The 26,234-nt window shown below is 33.7% G+C and overlaps 1 protein-coding gene across 4 annotated transcripts; it reads right to left on the bottom strand.

Annotated features, from left to right (window-relative positions):
• Positions 1 to 1,930: 1,930 nt before the first annotated feature.
• LOC107927581 (DNA gyrase subunit A, chloroplastic/mitochondrial) lies at positions 1,931 to 25,439 on the bottom strand. Of its 4 annotated transcripts, none has more exons than XM_041091651.1 (27): positions 24,906 to 25,439; positions 24,611 to 24,680; positions 24,409 to 24,474; positions 24,226 to 24,327; positions 22,537 to 22,581; positions 22,353 to 22,451; positions 22,090 to 22,176; positions 20,164 to 20,234; positions 18,564 to 18,672; positions 18,400 to 18,462; positions 17,189 to 17,254; positions 17,010 to 17,098; positions 15,783 to 15,831; positions 14,904 to 14,990; positions 14,635 to 14,728; positions 13,619 to 13,689; positions 13,423 to 13,512; positions 12,711 to 12,836; positions 12,441 to 12,598; positions 11,408 to 11,489; positions 11,156 to 11,320; positions 10,962 to 11,063; positions 8,379 to 8,515; positions 7,651 to 7,756; positions 7,506 to 7,560; positions 7,300 to 7,396; positions 1,931 to 2,363 (listed from the first exon to the last, which is right to left on the bottom strand). In XM_041091651.1, the coding sequence occupies exons 1-27, from the start codon at positions 25,325 to 25,327 to the stop codon at positions 2,204 to 2,206; spliced, it is 2,868 nt and encodes a 955-aa protein (XP_040947585.1). In that variant the 5' UTR covers positions 25,328 to 25,439; the 3' UTR covers positions 1,931 to 2,203. The 4 variants fall into 4 exon arrangements, with proteins under 4 accessions (XP_040947585.1, XP_016714163.1, XP_016714164.1 ...); XM_016858674.2 differs by having other exon boundaries at positions 7,300 to 7,399; positions 7,651 to 7,771; positions 24,906 to 25,438; XM_016858675.2 differs by having other exon boundaries at positions 7,651 to 7,771; positions 24,906 to 25,438.
• Positions 25,440 to 26,234: the final 795 nt, after the last annotated feature.

Raw genomic sequence — 26,234 nt, 5'->3', positions numbered from 1 at the left:
TATTGATTATTTAGACTAACTAAAGATATTATAAAAATAAAATAACCAAATAATATCGAGTTAAAATATAGATACTACATCTTAAATTTAAAAATAGTATGTTTAAACATGGTAACCATAATTTAACATAAAACAATGTACACCTTCATTTAATTTAATGAAAAATTTTATGATTTAATTAAAATGAAAAGAAAAGCTTACAGCGTGAAGATAAAAGCGTTGTTTACCATTGAAATTTAAATATGCTTCAACTCAAATAATGATTTCAAACCGAAAGCAACAGTAAATAAGGAGCTTTTTAAAGAAAGCATATTTAAACTAAGATCTTAACCAAGTTACAAGAGAGCTTTTGACTAAAATTATCATTTTTTTTAGCTTTTACAAGAGAACTTTTGACTAAAATTACTTCTATATACTCATTAACTAAAACAGTTAATTTATATTTTATTTCTTTTTTCTTAAAAATCACTTTTTGACATCTATATTAAAGACTATCAAACTTTTCAAACTACTTTCCAAAATATTTTTCAATTTCAAAAATCAGGTAGTACAAAAGGTGATTTATCTGTCAACTTTTTTACTATCACCCCAAAAAATCAAACTCTACCTAACGTAAAGTTACTTAAGTATGATTAACCTCTGGTTTTGAAATCACTGCTTATATACCTAGTATTGGCCATAATTCACAAGAACATTATGTAGTCTTAGGTTGGGTTTGGATGGGCGATTGGGTGCGGTGTGATGCGGTGCATTTAGCTTACTTTTTGTCTCACGCTACAGTATCGCTGCAGTATTTAATCTCACCGCTACTGTTGTTTTTATACTAACTGCAGGTAACGCACCGCCCATCCAAACTCACCCTTAGAGGGGGAAAGGTTTAGGATTTACCCAATATGAGATATCACATTGTTCAAAGAAGTTTAGATGTTGACGGAGTAATGGATTGTCAACAAGGACATTCTAATGCGCTGTAGATTCTTATCCAAAACTTGTATCATTTGATGATGTCATGTACGGCTAACCCAACGACAAAAGTTTTATAAGAGAACTGGAGTAGACTACTATGAGACAAAAGATGTTCTTGCTAAAGAGATTCGATTCAAAATTATTTTATGTCTAAGGTCCATTTCAAAAGTTTTCCCTGACTTTGTCTATGTCAACAAACAATTTGAAATGTTTTGACTTCTTTGGAACAGGTCCGAGTCAAATAGCAATGATTCAAAATATTTCTTTTTACACTAATTAAAAAACCCAAGGACTTAATCATGTGGATATGTAAAATACAAAATTTTTAATCCTAACAAGAAAGGAAGGAAAACAAATACTAAGTGAATAAACAAAATTTCATATTCAATCACAGAAATACATATGAAATTTGGTGAAAAACCATTCATCAACAAATGCGCTAAAACTTTGTACTTTTATTTTTATTTTCAAGAACTCCTCACAAATTTGAAAATCTTTGAACTTTTATTTTTATTTTCAAGAATTCAATCAATCCTTTTCAAATTTTAAAATTCAAATATTATGGTTTGATATATTAATTATTTTTATTAAATTTATTGGTGGCATTTTAAAATAAAGAAAAATACTTGATATGATAGTAATTTAACTAAAAAGACAATGTAATCAACTTGAATTTGACAATGATATCAATTGAGTCTGAATTTTAAAATGCGTAAAATTATAACAAAACACACATAAACTCAGAATATTTTAACCTTATAATAAAATTTTACTTTGTGAACTTCATTCGAAGTTAAAAAACGACAATATGCTCAATATTAATATATTTTATATAAAAGTTGATTAGACTCGATAGAACTCAATTCCCGAGTCAAGTCTTTTTTTCTCTAAATGTTTTTTCAATGTTACTTGCGAACATAGATAGTATACTCTTAATACTCGGAACTGCTTCTAAAGCTTAATCTGAATAAATACGTTTCACTAAATCAGAACAGCAGTAAACCAAACCCCAATTGCCACCAAAACCGACATTCTTAGGAAAAAGGGGATACAACCCCTCTTCAAAAATATTTTTCATTTAAATACAACAGATAAAGCTTTCATCAGATTTCTCTATACTAATTTTCTTAATGCTTCTTGTTTCTGCTAACTGAAAGAGCCCTTCTATACTACATAGAATTTGAACATGGTTACACTTACACGAGACAATTTTGAGCAATCGGCCAAACTGTGGTCTTTATGATGACATAGATATGCCCTCAGCTGTTCCTGCATTAGTTGTTGCTTCTTCTGACTGCATACCGGGTAGCAACTCTGCTGCTTCTTCTGCTGAGGCTGAGATTAGTGATGCTGATTGAATCTTTCCGGCATGCTCTAGTCTCATTAGAATAACCCCCCTGCAAATTAATGCAAGATAAATTATAGTTGAATCACAATAAAGTTTCACGATATATTTAGGAAGAGTTTCAACTTTTACAAGCAGTCTATTGTAAAGCATTTGGCTCAAAATAGTAAGTGCATGTCATCCCAAGAGAATAAGCACGGTGCTTAAATCCTACATCTTGAAAGAAAAAGGAAACTCTTAGGGCTTATTATATAAGCACGTATGCTATACAACACAACAAGCAACAAGCTGAGTTTCGGCAGAGTAATGAACGACTGATACAAGCATTCTACTTGAAGAGTTAGGCTCAAATCTCCCCTTCCCCAAAATTATACTCGGTAAAAACAAAACATATATGTTTGAAGCAGCACATTAGGAAGGATCCAAAGTTGAGCAAAACAATTCCCACTTTTAAATTAACTTGTAACACTGAATGTGTGAATAAATGAAATCAAATGCACATAAGCAAATACATAATTCAAACATCACCTCATTCAATTAAACTAAGGGTATATTGGAAAAGCACAGAAAATGGTGACTGCTACAAATTTCTACTTCAGAACTTACATTCTGTAGGAATATTCTGTAAATATTTTAGGAATATTTTGTAGATATTTTTTTATTAAAATCCCTTATTTTAAGGGATCATATCTCCTATTTAGTATCTTTCCTAACTTAGAGTTTCCTAAAGTAGTGTCATAGGTTGTATATAAAAACTCTGATTTATGTTCTATTTAATATATAATACTCTGATTTCTACATGGTATCAGTTTAGGTTACGATTTCTTTTTCAACCTAGACCATGTCCGAAACTCCTTCTCCTACTTCGGAGATTACTTCAAATCCAGAAAATTTTTCTGGTTCCGATGCTCCATCAGATTCGTCTGGTCTGACTATCACCTGCCATCGATTGAATGGCAACAATTTTCTTGAAGGGTCTTGTGAAGGTAATCTGGTCATAAAAGATCCAGAAGGTAACCTTTCTTCTACTGCATTTTTCTCCTCCCAGTTGACTCCTAATTGGATCCTCGATTCTGGTGCTACGGATCATATGACTGGTAACAAGGCATTGTTTCACAATTTTTTCCATACCTTTGGTAAAGCTGTCAAAACGGCTGATGGTACCTTGTGCAAAATAGAGGGACATGGCACTGTTATTCTCAATGAACAGATTGCACTTAAAAATGTTCTCTTTGTACCAAATCTGGCGTGCAATCTCATCTCTGTTAGTAAATTGTCCACAGACTTGCACTGCTCTGTAATTTTTAATGATCGTGATTGTACTTTGCAGGCACTGAACTCGAAGAAGATGATTGGTAAGGCCAGCTTGCATAATGGTCTCTACATCCTCCCTACCACTCCTAAAATCGAGATCTCCAAGTCATTTACCGCTTTAGGAAAAGTTGATACTGTTATGTTATGGCACTTTCGTTTAGGCCATCCTAGTTTCCAATACCTTGCAAAATTGTTTCCTGCTCTATTCATTAATAAAAGGCCTAATTCTTTTTCTTGCAAAGTTTGCTCTCTTGCCAAACATACTAAATCATCTTATTTTCCTTCTACATACAAGCCTTCTTACCCTTTTGCTTTGATCCATAGTGATATTTGGGGCCCTTCTCGGGTGAAGAATGCTGATAATTGTAAGTGGTTTATCACTTTTATTGATGATCACAGTAGGATAACTTGGACTTATTTGCTGAAAGATAAATCTGAAACTGCTAGTGTTTTTGTGCAATTTTATAACATGGTTCTCACTCAATTTGGGTCTAAAATCCAGCTCTTTAAATCTGATAATGGCAGTGAATTTTTTGCTAGGTCTTTAGGTGATTTTTTTAAGGAAAAGGGCATAGTTCAGATTAGTTCTTGTGTTGGAACCCCACAGCAAAACGGCATTGCCGAAAGAAAAAATAGGCACCTTCTTGAAGTTACTCGTTCTCTTCTATTTACCACTAATGTTCCTAAATATTTGTGGGGGGAAGCCTTATTAACTGCCACATATTTAATCAACCGGATGCCTAGTAAGGTTTTAAAATTTCAAACGCCTCAATCTATATTTTTGCAGCACTTTCCTCATTTTAAGCCTACCTCCTCCATTCTACCACTTAAAATTTTTGGCTGCACTGTTTTTATCCAAAATATTGCTCCTAATAAGTCCAAGTTAGATCCTAAGTCTTTAAAATGTGTATTGGTTGGGTATTCTTCACTTAAGAAGGGTTATAAATGCTATCATCCTCCTTCTAAACGATTTTTCACCACTATGGATATAACATTTTATGAGCAAGATTCCTATTTCACTCAGGCTGAAATTCAGGGGGAAACATGGAGTGATTTTCAGCCACAACAGGTATCTCCTTCTAATCTTCATTCTCAACCTTCAGAATTGCCATCTTGTTCGCCATTACCTGCAGATCTGTCACCTGTGAATGCTCCCATTGATTCTCCTGTAGTACCTATGACTAATTCACCTACACCCACTTTAAACACTCTTCCTGAAAATACACCTACTCTAATTGACAGTCTTCAAAAAACACCATCACCCAAACAGCTTCGTGTCTACACAAGAAAAAGAAGACATATCCCTGAGACTGTTTTGCAATCTGATTCTTGCCGAGAATTGGATTTGGGTCCAGCTGCCGAAATGGAAAAAGAAATCAGTAAGTCCACTACTCTAGATGACTTTCCTATTGCTATTAGAAAAGGGGTTAGACAGTGCACCAAGCATCCTATTGAAAAATTTACTGGTTATAATTCATTGATGCCGTCTTTTCAAGCATTTACAGCAACTTTGGATAAAGAACAGGTTCCCACAAGCATAGCTGAAGCTCTAAAGGATCCAAAATGGAGAAGGGCTGTTGAAGAGGAAATTTGTGCACTAGAGAAAAATGCTACTTAGACCATTACAGACCTTCCTCAAGGAAAAAAGGCTGTCGGCTGTGAATGGATCTTTGCTGTAAAGTATAACTCCAATGGCAGTATCCAACGATACAAAGCTAGACTAGTGGCCAGAGGTTTCACGCAAACATATGGGATAGACTTCACAGAAACTTTTGCACCTGTGGCAAAGCTTAACACTATTCGAGTACTCCTAAGTTTGGCTGTAAATTGCGATTGGAAATTACACCAACTTGATGTAAAAAACGCATTTCTTAATGGCAAGCTTGAGGAAGAAGTCTATATGCAATTGCCACCTGGCTCAAAGTCTATTGAAGGTAGCAACAAGGTTTGCAAGCTCAACAAGTCTCTATACGGGTTAAAACAATCACCCAGAGCTTGGTTCGAGAGGTTCACTAAAGTCATTCTTCAAAATGGCTACAAGCAGTCCCTTACCGATCATACGCTTTTCATCAAGGTAACTTCTACAAATAAGAAAGCTATCCTAATTGTGTATGTGGATGACATCATTCTTACTGGAGATGATGAGGAAGAGATTAGCAATTTGAAGAAGTTGTTAAACAGGGAATTCGAAACCAAGGACTTGGGAAAGCTAAGGTATTTCCTAGGAATGGAGGTGGCAAGATCAAAAGAAGGACTTGTGATCAACCAGAGAAAGTATGTACTTGATTTACTCAAAGAAACTGGTTTTCTTGGCTGTAAGCCGGCTGATACACCAATGGAGGCAAACTTGAGATTCAATAAAGAAGATGAGTCCTTAGTAGACAGAGAGAAATTTCAAAGGTTAGTTGGGAAACTAATCTACTTATCCTTGACAAGGCCAGATATAGCTTTTCCTGTAAATGTGATTAGTCAACACATGACTAATCCTACTGAAGAGCATATGTCAGCAGCAAATAGAATTCTCAAGTACTTGAAGAAAACTCCAGGACACGGCTTAATGTTTAAGAAGACACAAGACAGAACTGTTAAGATTTTTACAGACTCTAGTTGGGCTGGAGATCTCACTGAAAGAAGATCCACTAGTGGGTACTGCACTTTTGTTTGGGGTAACCTTACAACTTGGAGAAGTAAGAAACAATCTGTTGTTTCAAGAAGCAGTGCTGAAGCTGAATTTAGAGCACTAGCTTTGGGGATATGCGAAGGAATTTGGCTACTTAAATTACTTAAAGAACTTGGCACAAATCAAGAGGATCACTTTGAAGTTTTGTGTGATAATCAATCTGCCATTCAGATTGCCAAGAACCCAGTTCAACATGACCGAACAAAGCATGTTGAAATTGATAGGCATTTTATTGCTGATCAAGTCAACAAAAAGACAGCCACTCTTTCTTACATTCCTTCAGAAGGACAGATTGCAGACATTCTTACCAAGGCTTTGCCAAAACCTGTGTTCAATAAATTCCTATTCAAGCTGGGATTATACAATGTATATTCTCCAGCTTGAGGGGGAGCGTAGGAATATTCTGTAAATATTTTAGGAATATTTTGTAGATATTTTTTTATTAAAATCCATTATTTTAAGGGATCATATCTCCTATTTAGTATCTTTCCTAACTTAGAGTTTTCTAAAGTAGTGTCATAGGTTGTATATAAAAACTCTGATTTATGTTCTATTTAATATATAATACTCTGATTTCTACACATTCTTATATGACCCATAATGGCCTATAAAATAAATAAGAGGAATAAGCCAATTCCAACAAACTACCATGTCTTCATCTAAACAGGTTTTTCCAATAATCATAAGACTGGTACATAAGAAAACAGATGTAAGTTCAATATGTTTTACATATTTATCTTTTTTGTTTATTTGTAGTTTTTGGCGAGATATATACTTTAGTTCTAACCGAGAATGTCCTATGTTGTTACAACCGTAAATAAGGGGTCTTCAACAATGTGATATGGAACAAAATTGTCCATTTGAAATTGACTTAAAATATATTTCAAGGAGAACAGAGGCAATGCAGCATTTTGTGCATCAGCTAATCATGACTTCACCCATTGTTAGCAAACTAAACCCCTCTTGCACAAATAAACTATCCTACTTATTATACCTTGCATAACGAGACTGTATTGAGATATCCCGAACTTTAATTCTATTAACAGTACCACTTTGGCTGACAAGCACCACTTGCTCGTCACTTTCACCATCTTCTGGAGGGAGAGAAAGAGAGAGAGAATCAGAATATGCACTATGAAGAATTAATTCTGTCAGCTTTTACAAGAACATTACATATAAATCACCAATTACGTAATTTACCTGTCAATGAAAAGCCAACGACAAAGACAGCTGCCAAGCGATCCTCTGAAGAGAACTGAAGAGAGAGCAAACACTTGTTATAATTAGGAGAAACTGAATCAGGCAGAACAAAAATTTCCATAAACGATCAAAGATGATGCTGTACCTTGTATCCTATTAAACCAACTCTGTTCAAAGGCGACTTTTTGAAGCTACTCAACGGAACTCGCTTTCCATAGCCATTCTCAGAGACAAACAGGAGCCACGGACCACTGCCACCCTTATCACTATGTCAGGAACAATAAATAAATAATAAATCAAAGCTAATACCCAATATTATAAGATAAATAGTAACAACAAATAGGAAGTGAACTCAACCGGAATGCATTCAGAACAAATAGGACTTAAAATGGACGGACTTATCTCACAAAACATGATAAATTAGAAGATAAATTGCAATAGAAAATAACCAAAATCCATGTATTGAAATAGATCAGACCATGAAGAAAGAAGCTTTAAACTGAGCTAAAAGCAAAAATGTTAAGCCTATGATTCTGAAGTGATATCACTTATAGTCAAACCCTGAATTTTTCTGAACATTATTAACTAATTGACAGACAGTTATATAGAGGAAACTTCAAGTTTAAGAACACCGGCATCTGGGCTTACATTCTAAACACATTGTTTATTAGTCAAATCTGTATGCCTTGGAAGAGCAAATGGAAATAAATTTAAGAGCAGCTTTTTGAAATTCTTAAGACGCATTTCATTGACTTGATTTTGCAAAACCCCCAAAATCCAACCCAAAATTATAATCTGACAATGTTGGTAAGCTTCAAATACAGATAATAAGCACCATGGACAAACATAAAAGAGTAGTTTAAAACAATTTACTAGCTAATGGAATCTTCTGCTGCCTTATCCAAATCTGTATGCCTTGGAGCTGGTATGATGTCCATGCTTGCCATCTTATCTCCTTCTTTCAGTCTCATGGCAATAGCTCCTCTGGTGTTTCTGCTTAGTGCTCGGATCTGAACAAACAACATTAGGAAACAAGAACAAGTACTACATGATAAATGATAACTTAGATAAAGGAATGCTATGTAAAATTAGTCCCTGCTACTTTCTACAATTGTTATATTTGATCTTAGGACAGGAAAAAGATAAGTTACCTAAGGACAAGGTGATGAAAAGTCACAAGTTCTTATTACAGTGTTTGGAAAATACTAGAAGAACAACAATTAAAGATGCTAATTATAAGAGAAGCCAAAGTTCAATTTCAGTAATGTATAGTGCTTTGAGACCAAAAAAGCTCAGATTCATTGAAATTTAGTGCTTTGAGATATTAATTGTACTGCAGTTTGGAACTGGAAATAAGAGTCAAACCCCATTCAGGAGATACTAGGCACCAACTCACAAAAACTTGAGCAAAACTTAGCCGCAAGGAGTTCAAGCTCAACTCAGATAGGTTGAGCTAGTCAAGTTCAAGTTTTCCAACATTAAACTTCAGCAACGGAAGATCAGATACAATTATTTAAGGTTTAATGTTTCTACATATTATATAAATATTATATTACTTGCTCTTTTACCCTAATAATTGGAATCAGATTGATCTCAAATGTTCTACGTATCTCCTATGTTTTAAGTGATTGAATGAATAATTAAGCAGCAAGTTTTTGAAATAGTCAAAGCTCAAATAGTTCACATGACAACCAGCTTTGCTCTGTGCACCAATTAGGAGAACCTTTACTGGCAGACAGCAAGGTTTAAGAGCTCTGGAACCTTGAGGGAAATAAATGAGCCAAAATTTTCACCTAGATTATTATAAAACTATTTTACTGTATCCATTGAAAAATAGCCACTCCGACATCACAGTCTGGATACAGGATGCAGATAATCTAAAATACATTTATAATCATAGAGTTTCTAGAAAAGATATTATAACTGAGTGCTGATCAATAATTACATAATACCTTGCCGGTGCTTAATCTTTGAAATAAAAGTCACATTGTTTTTGGTTGGAAATTTAGTATAAATTAATTGTCATAAAGAAGACAGACAATTTCTTGGGATAAACTTGGAACAGTTTTTAGCATCTGTAACAACTTCATTCTAATTTTATGCTTAAAAAATATGAACTTTAAAGGTAATCATGTCAATGCATGTCAAAAAAGTATAAAAACAACTTGAATTAACTGCAACCACATATAAGACATAGGTAAAATCAAGTTATACATAAGCTGTCTTTAAAAATCCATGTGACAATTTCAGCTGTCTAACACCCATCATCATGTTCAAACACAAGTAATATTTGGATGAAAAAACTGAGTATATTTGTTTTCATTGTCTACAAGTGAAATGTTCATTAACATCAACCAGAAAATAGTTGTTCAGAAATTTCATCTTAAACTCCAGAACTGCATTTTATTAACTAATCCATAGGAAAATATTCTCAACACGAGTAGGAAGGAAGAGGAAAAAGAGAACAAAATGAGAGAGACATATGAAAAAAAAATGATAAGCTAAGTAAAGATTGATGTCCAGACTCCAGAGGGCAGAAAAGACAAAGAAATTCAATATATGGTTACAGGATTGATATCTCAATCCTTAGAAATCCCCGTTTTGATCCTAATATTTCTGGCAGGTCTCATTCTTTACTCCAGTGATGTCAAGGCAAGCGCCTAGGCGCTAAGGTGCAGCGCAAATGGCCATTACCACCTCAGTCACCTCAAGGCAAGAAGACTTCAATCAGGCAAGCTCCTAGTGCACTTTTTGGGCACCTTTGTTGCAAAGCCAGGCGCAAAAAAAGCACACCTCACTAAAGAGCCATTTCATTCTCCTGTTTATTTATTTTATCATTTTGACTTTTAAAAGAAAAAAATAATAAATGACTTTTTTTAATTAATTATTGACCTAATTTTGTTATATAAAAACCTAGTTAACTCTTAAAAGTTAAAACTTTTCAAGAGAAGATGAAGGAAATTTAGAGCTAGTTTGTGATAATATATTTAATTTCGTTCTTATGGTGTTTTATTTTACAATACATTAAGTAAATTATTAAGCTTAAACTATTGAACAATGTTTTGAATTTATAAATTGAACTATATTAAATTTTATCTTCCTTTTACTAATTAATTAATACTTAGTAAACATATGTATTAGTTACATATGTTTTTATATACATTTTACATATATATTTATATGCTTGCGCCTCAGTTTACTCAGGCGAGCGCTTTTTTGCGCCTTGCACCTCAGGCTATATAGAGGTCTTAGCGCCTCGAGTGCGCCTGACGCCCTTGGCAACATTGCTTTAATCAATTTACATTTGGGCTGTGCAAAAGTATGAATGAACAATTAAATGTACCAATAGAACCGGAGAAACATGATAGGCAACAAAATAAGCCATGGATTAACTTATGCCAACGCTTGGTAAATCTTGCAACTTAAAAAAAATGAAAGCAACAAAATATTACTTACAATGTCACAGGAACTTAGAATGACCATTCCATTTTGTGAAGCCATGGCCACAAGGTCATCATTTGTGCAACAACGAACCCACTTTAACTCATCACCAGGAACCTGACATATATAAATATTTGAGGGGTAAGGGATGTATCATATTTAAAAGGTTCAACTCGAAGTTCAATGCTAAAGCAGACAGAAAGACAGACCAATTGAATGGCTATGATTCCAGTGGACCGAATAGCTGAGAAGTAATTCAGGGATACTTTCTTGATGTAGCCATTCACTGTAAGCATCACTAGAAACTGGTCTTCCGCAAACTCAGTGACAGGAACAATCGACGTTATTCTCTCGCCTTCAGATAAAGATATGATCTGTCATGATCATGAAGCAACACAAGCTGCCTTTAGTCAGCACTGGAAAAAATTATAAACAAAAAAGGACAGCAAAGCAATAAATACCTGGATCAGGGGCGTCCCAGCAGCAGTTCGGCTACTTTCTGGAATTTTATATGCATAAGCTGAGTACACTATTCCCCTATCACTGCAGAGAGCATTTGGGGTTTATAATGTAAAATTATTTATTAGAATTTAGGAGCTAGGAGTTGCAGCAAATATCCATCTTGATGGGAAGTACCATGACATGCAAGTTCAAACAACATGACAACCTTCATACACCCATTGTATCAGGAGACAAATTCCATGAACAAGGTGCTCAGCAAACAGGCCAACCAAATAGCAATAAAAGAGTCATTACTAAAATACCCCAAAGATCAGGGCAAGCCTTACTTAACTGAACCATGAGCACCCAAGAATGGTATGACTATGACCATATCTACTCCAAGCTAAGGATTTTATTTTAGCATGATAATTGGTATTGAACATCTTGAATAAGAGAGGCTAAGCAATTTATTGATCTTACATCAAAGCTTAATAGGAATGTCAAACAGAAACCACAAATTGTAATTTGGGTTATTTGCTTTTCATAGTTTCATGTGTAAATCAAGTAGTTATAACCAGATTTTTTTCCCCGCTTTTTGGTTAAGGAATTCAAAGCTATTTAACCCAATAATTCAATTTTTTATAATTGAAACTTGGACAACGAAGGCGACCATATTAACTCCATAACTGCAGTTTCCATACAATTCAATCTACATATATATTTGCAGCAATATATATAAAGTAATAGACCATAACATGAAAGCAAATAGAAAAGGGGCAAGACTATCTAAATAGATAAATCCCTGAAACTATGAAGTGTATTAATATTGCAGGGAGAATATTAATAAAACAGCAAGATTGCAAAAAAAATACGTTGAAATTTAGTTTATGTTTCCAATTTTCACAGCAAGATCCAACCCTACCCACACACCAAGAAGAAAAAGAAACAATGGCCAAAATTGTGAAAGATCAAATATTCACATGCACACACACACAAAAAGCACTAATGCCAATAAAAAATAATAAGCCAAAACTGGACAGGGGATACAAGTACCTGAAATACAGCACATGGTCATGTGAACGGCAAACTATGAAGTCAGACATTGCATCATTTACACGAAGTTTTCCAACAGATTTACCAATTGTTCCACGATTTTGAAGATTAAAAGTGCTCGGCTTCATCCGTTTAACATAACCTTTTTCGCTGAATGCCTGAAAAGGGACACATAATCATGAGAAAAACAATATACTATGATATTCAAATACGATGTAAAATGACAAACAAGATGATTTCAATCAGGGAAAAATCAATTTTATCAGTTACCAGCAGCATTTCTTCATTTGGAATAACATCTATGTCTTCAAGTTGGCCACCATCTGAATCATCCAGTATTGAACGTCTTGGACTCGAAAACTTGTTCTTTAGCTCAAGTGCTTCTTGTTCTATTAGCTAAACAACAGATTGAAATTTTAAAAAAAAAATTACAAGACAAGCCCGACAAATTGCAGAATGCTTGAAATAGGTATAGATCACTACTAGAAAATCGTGCCCATTTGAGAATATACATCTATCAACTATTATTTCATTTCAAAATTGAAAGGCTACTTCTACATAGAAAAACACCAAAAATTTTGAGCAAATAGAACTTTAAAAATAAGGAAAAGTGAGCATTTATTTAGAAGTAATTTGTTCGTATTAGAGAGAATAACCTAGATCAGACTCCAAGAAGTAGAAAGAAGCAGAAACATGAAGATCTTCTCTTTTGTACTCTTTTTTTGTTTTTGGGTGCCAGGGAGTGGATCATATTTATATATCAAACACATTGCACATCATATGTTTCTTCAATAAATTAAATTATGTTAAACACAGAAGATGAAAAACTAAATATCTAGAGATTTCATGTTGCCAAGAGTACCATAAGCATATGTCCCAGCACTCTATCAGCCGAACTCTACTGTGATTACATTTTCAAGCATCTTAACTATGGTAAAGGCAAAAAGAAATCAGAATAATAGCTTAAACTATAAAAGATCACCTGCAATATATTTTTTCGGCTTGACAACAGTTCTGTTAGCTTTGAAATTTGTTCCATCAATGATGCACTTTCATCAACAAACTTTTTCCGCTGCAAAAAACATGCATATGACATTTCAGATAATATTATTGGCAACCTACAGAATACTATTGAGCAAACAGATTCAGAATTTATGAAAGATATTGCAGCTACAGACCTCAAGAAGGTTAAGTCGTCTTAAGTTTATATCCAATACGGCCTCAGCTTGTTTGTCAGAAAGATTGAATTCTGCATCCAAAAGAAATGATAAACCATTTGTAGTGATGGGAGCTTTCAATGATGACATGTAAATTTTTGTGGCCAAAATCTAAGCTGAAGTCACATGAAAAACCATCCTTTTAAATTTGGAGAAAAACCCAACAAAACCCTTGTTTGATAGTAAGGTCCAACAAGAATACAAGTTCAAATCCTCCACCACTAAGTGCATAACTTCATTGCTAAATGTTCCCAGAAAAGAAAGTTGCACTGTGATGATATTTTGTACTATAAACCCAGTCAAAATCAAATAATATCAATTTTCATATTAATTAAGCATAACTGAAAATAATATCAAGCAAATGCAACTCAAATAGAAAATGAATGATAAATTAGTTGCAGTCATTGAATGATAGTCAAGCAATAAATCAATACCAACTCCTAGTGCCAATCAAAGGCCAAAATACAGAAACACCAAACAAGGGGGAAAAAGAAAGACCCACCTTGTATTCCTAACATACTAGAAAACAACACTCTCTTAACTGACAGGAAAATGATTCTGGGGAACATTGACAAGATCCAATCCTAACCTACCTTCCCTGAACAATTGCAAATTAAGCATCTTTCTACAATGCCCAAGATTTTGGCTAAAAGTCGAAACAACATTCATGTGATTAAAGATGCTCTGAACAGCCTACATGTACCCTTCATGATATTATCAAGACACACAAGAATTACTGGTAGTGGGTGTCAACTTAAACATATTTGCTAGGTAAACACTAGTGGTAAACGGAATAGTGATGCATAAGCAATGACAAATGATGCCAAAATGCATTAAATTTCATAAGATAAAGACAAAACCATCCTACCGCAGAAATGTTTTATTTTTCTTCCACTATTAATTATTTGCTAAAGAAACAACACCATGAAACCAGAGAAGAAGAGGACATTTAGAAGTTAAAAACTAAAGGGCCTTACCCTCCTTCAGGCCAGCTGATGCAGCTGCATTGCCCTTAGCCTCTTTGATTATATCAATTACTCTATCCAAATTATCAAGCCCTACCACAATACCCTGAGTGCACATTCAAATATGAAAAAATGAATATGGTCTATCACATGAAATTACTAGCAAAATAATATATAAATACACACACGTAATGTAAAAATAAATAGAGATTTTCAATAGATGGGTTACCCAAGCTCCTTATCTTTCTTAGTCTTAAATGTAACCCATTTTGTAGACATACCTCTACAATATGCCTTCTATCTTGTGCTTGTGAAAGCTTGTACCTTGCACGTCTCTCAACAACAGAGCATCTAAATTCTAAAAATGCCTGAAAAAAAAAATAAAGAAAAGGAAAAGCTGATAAGATTCAATAATAGTGGAACTGCAAGGAAGAAGAAGAGTGAAAATTGAAGATAAAATAGCATAAGATGAACATAGTAATAATTTTGCTATATGGAAACTTTGGAAAGCCATAGAGATTGGCAAACAGTGTATGGTACATACAAACAGAAACATACATACAAACAGAAACATACATACCAACATATGACCAAACATAGGCACATTTTGGAATAAGGGCTAAGCCAAAATATAGAGGTGTTCTGTGTGCTGTGGATCTAATGAAAGTAATATACAAATTAGCATAGTGGCAGTAAATATATAGTTGCGAGACAAATGATCAGTGAGTCCAACAGCATGCTCAAAGTCATTAACAAATCACACACATGCCACAAATTTGAAGCAAATTTGTAGCATGGTGAAAGTGCTATATAAGTACAGCCATGAATCCAAAAGGTGTGATCCCAACACTTCAACCTGCATGTTCTAAGCCACTATTAATTTCCTGGGAGACTTGTCAAAGCTACTTGCGAATTACATATATTAGTTCATTTCACACTTTCAAAGATAGAATCCAGACACTTCAATACACTTGTCAAAACTTATAAATACCAGGAAAAATAAGATAAGATGGATATTAATGTCAAAAGGACAAGATACCTGTATGTGTTTAACATGTAAGACAACATAATAAGAAAAAAAACTATTATGTAAGACAATTTTAAATTCAGTTGTAATATAAGGCAAAACGGGACTAAAATGTAAAGCATAAAAAACTCACCTGAAGCAACTCTTTCAGGCCCATCTGCTTTGGCTGTCCATCAAGAATACTATAATAAAAAGATAGTCAATATTCAAATCAATACATCATTACAACAGGAACAGTAATATAGAATAAAAACAGAACATCAATTACAAACATATACAACCAATTATGCGCATCAACAGTCTGATTCAGTTGTTCAGAACATTTTACCAAAATTTGCAACTAAACCTAACATTGGTATGCATTGCAGAAGTAATGGCATCTATCTCAAATTATGCTTTTGGTTAAACAACTTATATTATGAAATGTAGATAAGCCACAGAAGTTATGCATTTATTTCTAACCTTCACACTATTAGAAAAGAAACACACTAGTAAATATGTAATTGTTTTAGGGTTCTTAAGACACCATACGTACAAGAGAAATAATCCACATATAACCAACTAATTATAGCCAAAGACAACACCAAAAGGCTTGATGTGATATAAAAGCAAGTGCAAAGATTTTATTGGTCCATTGTGATAGGTGTAGATAATATTGGCTACTAACAGTTTACTCTTCCTTCAGATAAAGAATATTATATTTCAGGAAATTGTGCTACTAAGAGTATCTCTTCCAGAGCAACAACTCTTGTTTAGAATAATTGTTGCTTACAACAACTGTTGTTCGAGAACAGTTATGTCCAGAATAGCTATGTGCAAAACAGGGCTTAGTTAGAACAGCTGTCATCCAATGTAGTTGTTATTTGAGAACAACTTCTGTTGATAACAGCTAAAGTTCAGAACAGCTCTTGTTTAGAATAATGGCATTTCAAGAATAACTATGTTTAGAACAACCATTGCACTAGCTATTCCTATGCATAAAGTTCAAACCACATAATAGGCCTATGTCCCTGCCCATTAAGTTTCAGAAAAGTCCATTGTATCTACACATAATGGAGAGGTTTAAGTGGTAAGTAAATCTCAGAACATCTTGAGACCTTGTACATAAAATAGGAGAGACATTTCAACCTCTTACCAACTAGCTCTAGGTGGAGCACCCATCATAAATTGTGAAAAGTATAACATGAAAAAGCATGCATCGTAAAGAAACTTGAATTATTTATACACATAAACCAATAACTAATGTGTTCTTCCCAAAGTTGGGGGGACAAAGAACTGGGCCGATAATTTATGAAAACAAGCTTAGTAGAAACATAGCTGCTCTTTAGAACCATATACAACTAACAGAAAAACTACTCACCCCACCATATTGCAGTTAAAACTAGACTGAAGAGCAGTGAGACGGTAAAGGTTATTCAGCACAATAGATGGGTCAGCTCCCCGTTTAAGCTGTGGAGTGAATTAAAAAATATATATTAAGGAAAGGTGTTTTTACCAACTGGAAATGGAAGGAACTGAACAAAATCCAATATATCATACCTCAATGACCACACGCATTCCAGAGCGATCACTCTCATCACGAATATCATTGATACCCTCTAGAGTCTGTTAAACAAATTAAAAAGATCATATAATAGAACACCTATAATTTGAAGAATATCTACAAAATGCCAATCCACAATAAATTTATGTTTTGCATAAGTCAAATACACTATATAACAGAAATTTTGCAGTAACAACAAAGATGCTTTATTGAGTTGAATTCCAGAATAAGACACCAAAAACACTTGAGGAATAAAAATCAAACTTGACATTATACCATGCTCAATGATGAAGTTTGGAGCTATACTTCTAATTTGAATAATTTATGGAAAAAAGATTAAAGCTGAAGGAATATTAATTTATGCAGTATAAAAGTTGACATGGAATTTCATGTTGGATCTTTCTGCCCCCTTCATTATTGTGGAAATTGTAAATTCCACATCTCAGTTTCTGCTTCTCCAAACTTATTTATACTGTATCTACAAATATTCCATCACAGTTATTTTTTGTCAAAAATCAACCAATAAAAGCATGGAAGTACAATCCAACACAATTGAAGTACCGTAGCAAAATACAACATTGAGAAGGTAATGGATTACAAACTTGTACCTATGAGACAACTTTCACAAATTAAAGGTAAAATGATAACTAATGTGGTATAGACACATTATTCTAAGTCGCTTTATAGTTGTTCAAAAAGGATAGGAACACTTATGAACTGAGACATAAAGACCTCTGATTTATGCTTCCAGTAATTGTATAGTATGGACACTTTGAAGCACCTCTGAAGTTAATGTTCTTATAGAAAACAACCTCATGTCCCTACTTGAGCATCTTCTTGATGGAACATCTGCACTTGTGCTCAGGGTAGGGACTCAAAACATTTGCTGTGTACTCCAAATTCAAGCTGTGCTAACAAGGACCAGCTAAATTGAAACATAGTACCCATAATGCAATTATTATTTTCTTTAAAATGCAATTTCCCTCTGGCTATTCTTTTGAAAGAAGACGGAGGTATATTTTTCACTTCATTGCTCTTGTGTCCTTATTTTTGCTCAACTTTTGCAGGAGAAATAAAAGTTTTTTAGGGAATACAATCGTAAAAGCAAACAATTTGCCATAATTCAAAGAAGAGCAACACTTCTTACACACATATGACGATTTCATGTAAGCATTGAGATTAACATTCTCAAATAAGATGACCGTACCTTATTCTCAACAAGTTCAGCAATCTTCTCAACAAGCGAGGATTTGTTTGTCTGATAAGGAATCTGTTCCATTCCCAATATATTACGTAAGGAGAGCTTTCAAGCTAGCCATGTACACTGTAAGAAAAATTAATATACACAGCTGATGCAATCAAAATAATCACCTCTTTAATAATAACTGCACTTCTCTTGGTCTTAGAGTCAAGCAGTTCAATGTCAGCCTTTCCTCTAACTACAATACGCCCTCGCCCAGTTCGATATGCTGCCAAGATCCTTAACAAAGTAATCAATATTAGAACACTTTATCCCATGATATCACATGTAGTTTTATGTTTCCCAAACAAAGCTCTAAAAAATAATACAACACGCAGCAAAGAGAGGGACCCAAAAAGAGCTTTGAACTAGTGTTTTTCTTAAGATAATAAGGTTTTATATTATCAAATATACAAAAAAAAAATCATATATTTAATCGAACTCATCTCGAAAGCACACAACTCACGATAATACCAGTTATGTATTTCATTTACTAGTAATCAAAGCTTCTCGGATTATTTGAAAGAAATGGCAGTATCCACAAATTTCCTAATCCTTTACCAAGTCAATCAGCAAGGACTACAGTTCGATGCTTATTGTTACATCTGTTTAAAGTTCAATTCAAACAACTGCAAATATTATAAAGTACCAACCAATCTGGCAGTCTTTAGATGGACATTGCAAGAATCACCACCAGTGACCATTAGGATCATATATCAAATTAACTATTGAAAATTTCACAGGTAGAGATGTTAACCATTTAAGTCCAATCAGTTCAAGTATGGGTCACTTTGAGCCCAGGTCAACCAATTTCAAGTCACTGCTCTTCGGGATCAATTTGGGTCAGAGTTCAGACTGTGGTTAAATTTCCCACCTTAACTCTCCTAGGAATTACACTTTATTGTTCCAATAAAGTACATCAAGATCAAGTTTTTAATATTTTTAATTTGTTCGTGCTGGTCAAGTCAGGTTTCAAGCAGTTCATCGGGATTGTTCAGCTTTTCAAACCTCTAAAGTTGATCTGGTCTTCAGATTAATTACTTTTAAATGGATATCCCAAAGAGATTTGATTGGTAGGATTAGATTCAATAATGTGGTGATTCCTAAGATGCTTTAGCTTTCATCTATGTGCCCCAAACAATAAAGGAGACCTTGGAATTTAGTTACATCCATCCTCTAGCACATGTAATGATCCACCTTCTATGAGCCCTAAACTGAAAATCCTCAGACAATAGAACAGAACAAGTAAATCCTAGCCATGGACTACCAAGCATAAGACTCACCAAGTAAGACTGGTAACAATCACAAATCCAATGGTTAATGCAACCATTGTAACGACACATAGTTTATGCTAAATTGGCAGTCATTCTACCGTTTCAAACTTGTAAATATTAACTAACGATAACCAGTTATTCCAATTCAATCTATCTGATTTACACCACTCTTAGAACTGATGCCATCTATAACAAGAGCAGCAACCCAGTGCCTAACCCCACATTACAGAAATTGAAGCATTTATGCCATCCAACATTTTGGAAACGGGTCACAAAAAAATAATATTATCCACATCTCAGGATTTTAAACTTCCCAAAGTATAGACCGTCTACACCAAATTTAACCCAAAACAAGCACCAAGTTATTTAGTAGAGATGTTTCATATGCTTATTCATGCAAAATAAAGGGCTACATGTTTTGTTTCTTTCCCAGTCAGGGGGATAAAATGCAACTCACCCAAGGTTTCCCATTATCAGCCCTCCAGTTGGAAAGTCAGGTCCGGGCATGTATTCCAACAACTCTTGCAACTGAGACAAGAAAATAAGAGAACTGAAAATCAAACATAGAAACAGAAAGCCTCCATCAACAATAACGATAATATTGGGTACCAAAGTGTATCATATAGCAATCAAAAGTACAAACAACTTGACCACCTAGCGGCACAAGAAGATCTAGTTGTGAAGATATTGTCAAACACCCATAAGCTTGGCATAGAATTAATGTTTAATCATACTAATATAGTTCAATTGACAAACTCTCTTTCCAACTATCTACACATCAAACACTATAAAACCATCAGATTTGTCTACATTAAGTCTATCATAGACAAACAGCAAAAAGTATATCCAAATTTGACTACACAAAGCCCAGTTAGCACATAATAAAGTTGCCAATTGCTTTGATGTGAAGACAAGACAGCTAGCATCTATGTGGAATCAACAAGTATCTTTCATCCATCCTTTTCAGAAACATTTGAATTTCTATTGGCAAATAGCCACTAGTACATACTGATTTCCCAATAGACACCGTCATAGCTAACAAATGCATGAAATAAAATTATTGGCCACAATATTTCAATAACAACTATAAAGAGCTCTGTGTGGCATAATTCAAGATGGAAGCAATAACTTGAACACACTAAATCTTATTGATTAATACCTCCTTTTCCGTATAGAATAGAACCATCTTTTACAATTCTCATTGGTGGAAAGACATATAATCCGTTGCTAATAATAGCTCATCACCCAAAAACTACTCTCTCTAGCTAACCAACAATCCTTATTGAAATAAGATATTTGAGCTTCCTTCAACGTGAGCATTCAATCAAATTGAATCAAATGAAAAAATTTCAAATTGACGAATTTTATTTTATCATCCTAACTCGGTTTGAAATTTTCTCGAACCGAGTCGAGTGAGATGAAATTCGAATCGAATCAAATATATTTATTTGAGTTAAATTCAAAAAATGGCTTTGGGTCCTTGTAGCCAAAGCCACCTACTGTAATCAAATTTGCCCACCGTAATCAAATTTGTTATTAACTTTCATCACCTCATAATTTATTTTTTAATCTTTTACGTACAAGTTAGCTTTTTTGCTTGCTTAGTTGTTTTAATTATCTTCTGATTCTTGTCACCATGTATTTTGGATAAAAGTTATTTTAAAGATAAAATGTGAAATTGATACCAACAGAAAATTTTAACACGAATATTTTATGGCATCATCAATAATTCAATTTTAACAGAAATTGATAAAGATTCAGCATGATTAAACAACTCGATAATATAAATAGTACAAAATGTGAAATTTAATTTAATAATATAAATAGTAGATATAAATTCGAAAAAGAAAAGTTTTGGGGGTTTAGGAAGAAGTAAAAGTTTTGGGGATTTGGGAGAAATAAAACTTTTGAGGGGAAGTAAAAATTTTGGAGGGAAAATAAAAGGAAAAAGGATTTGGGCTTTTAGGGAAAGTAAAATTTTTTGGAAGAAAGTAAAAAGGTTTGAGGGAGGTTTGAGGTGAGAAGGGAAGTAAAAGGGTTTGATATTTAGTTTATTCGAGTTATTCAAATTTGAAAATTCTACTCGATTCAAACTCGAAATTCAAAAAATAATTCGAGTTGATTCGATTAACTCGATTCGAATAATTTGAAATTCGAACTTTTTTTCGATTTTTTCGAGTCGAATCGAATTTTACTCACCCCTACTTCCAAGATGTTAAACAAGCACATCATAATAGGATATTCCTACGAGCAAGTGTAACTAATGCACCACAAATTTCATTTTATGTGTAACTAATAGCAGTCAAAAACTGGAAGTCCCAACATGCAAAACAAAAATAATTTCTCAATTTCTACCATTTTGGCGAGAGAATTTGAAACTCACTGAGGCCTCTGGATTATGAATTAATGCACAGAGCACATCTACCAACTCTCCGAGATTGTGAGGAGGAATGTTAGTTGCCATGCCAACCTGAAATTATTCACACAACTTTTAAATGGAAAATGTCAAAATTATGATAAACAGTAGCTGCAGTTGAGAAGAAATAGGCATATATAAGCACATGTATGTCTAGGTGTGCGTCGATGTATTCATATAAAGATTAGTCCCTGATTTTTTAATAATAAGAAGAATAAAGACAAACACACCGCAATCCCAGAGGAACCATTCAGCAACAATGTTGGTAGTCTAGCAGGCAGAAGTGATGGTTCTTTTTGTGAACTATCAAAGTTTGGAACAAAATCAACCTGCAATAAAATTAACGATTGAACATAATAGTTTTAGTATCCCAACTTCAAATAACAATGGCTAGAATTAAAAGCCAAAACTTTCCGTATCTTGTTCCAGATCTGCCAGAAGAATTGCTTCTGTGAGTGCCTGCAGGGAAAAAATTGAAGCAAATGAAAACAGAGTGCAAGATTTATGGAATCAAGAATATGAATAATCAGTATGGTATTCAGGGTTTCACACTTCTAGCAATGGAGACTGCAATTAAACTTTAACACTCAACCCAATAAGCTAAAAAAGAAACTAAATCATAACTATTAACTACTCATTCTTGTCACAAATATTAACGAGAAAAAGAAAAGAAATGGAATAATGGTATGCACATCAGTATTCTTCATAAACTGCAAACAAATATACGCTAACCTTGCACTCAAGAGAACAGGTTCACCAAACCTCAATACCTTCTACCCTGCAACCCCTCCCCTTCCCCGAGGCCAATAAAAAAATAAATGCAGAACAATGTGGGAGTAAAACTTATATTAGTATAAAGATATAAACACTATTAGATCTTTCACCTCTTTTGACTTTTTAACAACTTATCCATTGTTAATTCAACAATAAGAGAGTACAACGTTAACAATTGAATATTTGAGATAAAATGCATCTATTTTATTCATGTACTATAAGATAGAATCAACTTGAAATTAACATCCACAAAAATATGAACTGTTTGAATCTAGTGGTTGATTTGATAAAAGATTAGCAGTACAAAGAATTACAAAAAAGGGTTCAATGTAATACCAGTGAACTTCATGTCAACAACTCTCCTGGCCATGTACTAGCATATCAGAAGCACTGCTAAAGACGCAGGATTAACTAATTGTGATTAGAGTAGACTTGCAATACTTTTTTTTTTTTTTACAATCCAAGCCCCTCATCCACATTCTTTGTATGTACCATGAAAGAGGCTATATTTCATGGGTAGCCTATAGAATCACTTTTTTGAACAATTTATTATGTTTGGCTTAATAAAACTGGAGTAGAAATTGATAAGACCAAAATCATAATTTTTCTATAATATAAGGGAAACGTTTCTTCAGGAAAGAACCTGCACAACATAATCTCTTCAACTTGCCAACGCATCCATAAAACATAAAAGTTTGACTCACTTCTCAACAAATGCAAAAGGTTTACACACATCAATGCACATATCCTGGAACCAATCAACTCATTAAATAACATATATGCAATGGGTAATAAAGCATGAAATAAGTAGACCAATATATCACTGAAGCAATTTTCTTATTAATGATTAAAAACTTTCAAATTGGTATGTACATATAAAACAATGTCAATGATGCCAAACCATAGACTTTACACTAATATGTCAATCACCAGCTTATTTTTCTCAAACAAAATAAGTGAGGGCCATTTTAGCGTAAATAATTGGAACTGAATGCATAAAGTGGAATGTAAATTAATCTTGCATATTTTAATATTATTAACAATTCCATTGACTTTATACCATGAGGCAACAAATTTGAAACAAAGGGATTATACAAGTATCAAAGTCTAAATAACATTATAAAAAAGCTGTTTCTTGACTTCCAATTCATTTTCTTTAATTTAATTCTGAAATTAACAAGACTCACTAAGACAGTAGAATCAAGGAAAAATATAGGCTCCATTTGGTTGGTACTTTGCTTTTTGCGGTAGGAAAGAACAAAAGCACCAATGAAATAGAGCCTTAGAGTCCCAAAATTATGTTTAAGAGTCGGAAAACTTAAAGCATACTTCAAGTCTGCACTCAGTGTAACGCATGGCAGCAGGAGGATCAGCATCAATTGAACCAAAATTTCCATGTCCTTGGATAAGAGGGAACCTCAATGAAAAATCCTGAATGAAAGATAACAAACAGTTAAATAAATCACAGGAAAAAGAGAAGCTAAAAAAAAAAAAATGTAAATTCACAGTTACCTGTGCCATCCGCACCATGGAATCATATACTGCATTATCCCCATGAGGATGAAACTTACCGAGGACCTGAGATAGAGGCATAAGAAATAGAAACAGTTAAATAATGCAGATAATTCAAAAACAACTTGCTAGCTGAAAATGGATGGAGAAAGCACCCAGCATTTTTGTTAAAAAAACATAAGTACACTGCGAAATGTTTTACCTCACCAACAACTCTAGCACATTTCTTGAACGGTTTTCTAGACGAAAGACCTAATTCATGCATTGCGTATCTGTTTGCGGTGGAACCAAATGCCATATGTTAATGAATATACTTGAAATAAAAACATTATTATGGATATAAAGCACAGACCAAAAGACAAACAGGATTCGAAATAGATAAATAAATAGACAAGACCGGTTTATTTTTGGACGTGTTCCAAAAAAGAAATCAATTCAAAATGAGTATTAAAAACTAGATAGATACTAAAACACGAATAAAATCACAAATTACTTACAGGATTCTCCTATGCACCGGCTTCAAACCATCTCTAACATCGGGCAAAGCCCGTCCAAGCAACACGGATAATGCATAAGCCATATATGAGTCCATAGCCTCCTTGTGAAGCTCGAAGGGAAGAACCCGCCCATCTCGGCCATCGCCGGTTCCATCTTTGACAACGGCCGTCAAGCTTCCATTTCCTAGTCCACCGTCGTCCTCCTGCCCCCCGCCGCGCCTTGCTTTGACGGGATGGTGTACGGTACGACGAGAAGGGGACGATGAGAGGAAACGGAGGTGGGAGACATTACGACGGAGGGCGGAGGCGCGAGAAGGGGCGAGGAAGAGATTGTGGCGTAGGAAAGAAGAGACGCGGAGTGTAGCGGAGAGAGACATTGAAGGTGAGATTGAGGGAGTGGGAGAAGAAGATAAGGAATTCATTCATGCCATTGAAAGTGAAGAAGCAATTTTGTGTGGGGGTTTAGGAGGGATTGTAAAACCCTAGAAGAGTGACAAACTTGTTGTGGCGCCAATTCTTTTGGATTAATGGGCTTCTGATTTTTCCTTTTTCTATTTTCCATTAACAATAGTAAATGATTTTTTAAATTGTATTGATAATTTTCTTTTTAAATAAATTAATTATATTTACCTTTTTATTTCTATTTATTATTTTCCATATGCTTATCAAATTTGTAGCATTTTGCTGTTAGTTAAATATAAATTAAAAATAATTAGCACAAATTTATACTTAAAATTATTAAAATAAGTTAATTTTTTATTTCGATATGATATAATAATATTATAGTAATTAAAATTTTTTAATGGCATATATTACACGGACTTAAAACTAATATTAATATTTGAAAAAATTTATTTAATATATATGTATTATAATAGTTAGACATACAATGAAGGTAGAATGACTTGTTTGGCCCTTTAACTTTACAAAAAAATCATTTTAACCCTTCATTTATTTATTTATTTATTTATTTTACATTTTTTAGCTTTTAAACTTTAGCTATTTGTCAAATCACTCTAAAAATAGATAGAAAAATTATATTGTTAATTTTAATAACATGGCACGCAGGTGGATTGTCATGTGTATGTCACAAGTTAATAATTAATTAATTTTTTTAATTTAAAAAATTCAAAACAAATTATAAAAAATATATAAAAATAGTTTTAATTTTTAAAAAAATTAAATAATTGCTAAGGTGGCATACACCTAGCTACATCTACAAAGCTAAAAAACGTTAATTTTTTATCCATTTTGAATGATTTAACAAACAATGCAAGTTTAAAAAATAAAAGAATTGAAAAAATGGATGAATGGCTAAAATAATTTTTT

Source organism: Gossypium hirsutum, chromosome D04 (assembly GCF_007990345.1).
Source record: "Gossypium hirsutum isolate 1008001.06 chromosome D04, Gossypium_hirsutum_v2.1, whole genome shotgun sequence".
Classification (NCBI taxonomy): domain Eukaryota; kingdom Viridiplantae; phylum Streptophyta; class Magnoliopsida; order Malvales; family Malvaceae; genus Gossypium; species Gossypium hirsutum.
The sequence above is the reverse complement of the archived record's forward strand: the minus strand, read 5'-3'. Positions and strand labels throughout refer to the sequence as shown.

Coding starts and splice junctions, on each gene's coding strand:
- LOC107927581 (XM_016858674.2), bottom strand. CDS start 25,327: ATGAATTCCTTATCTTCTTCTCCCACTCCCTCAATCTCACCTTCAATG. Junction 18,673..20,163: donor CTGATAATGGGAAACCTTGG/GTGAGTTGCATT, acceptor TACTTTGTTAAG/GATCTTGGCAGCATATCGAA. Junction 12,599..12,710: donor CAAATGAAGAAATGCTGCTG/GTAACTGATAAA, acceptor GTCCCTTTTCAG/GCATTCAGCGAAAAAGGTTA.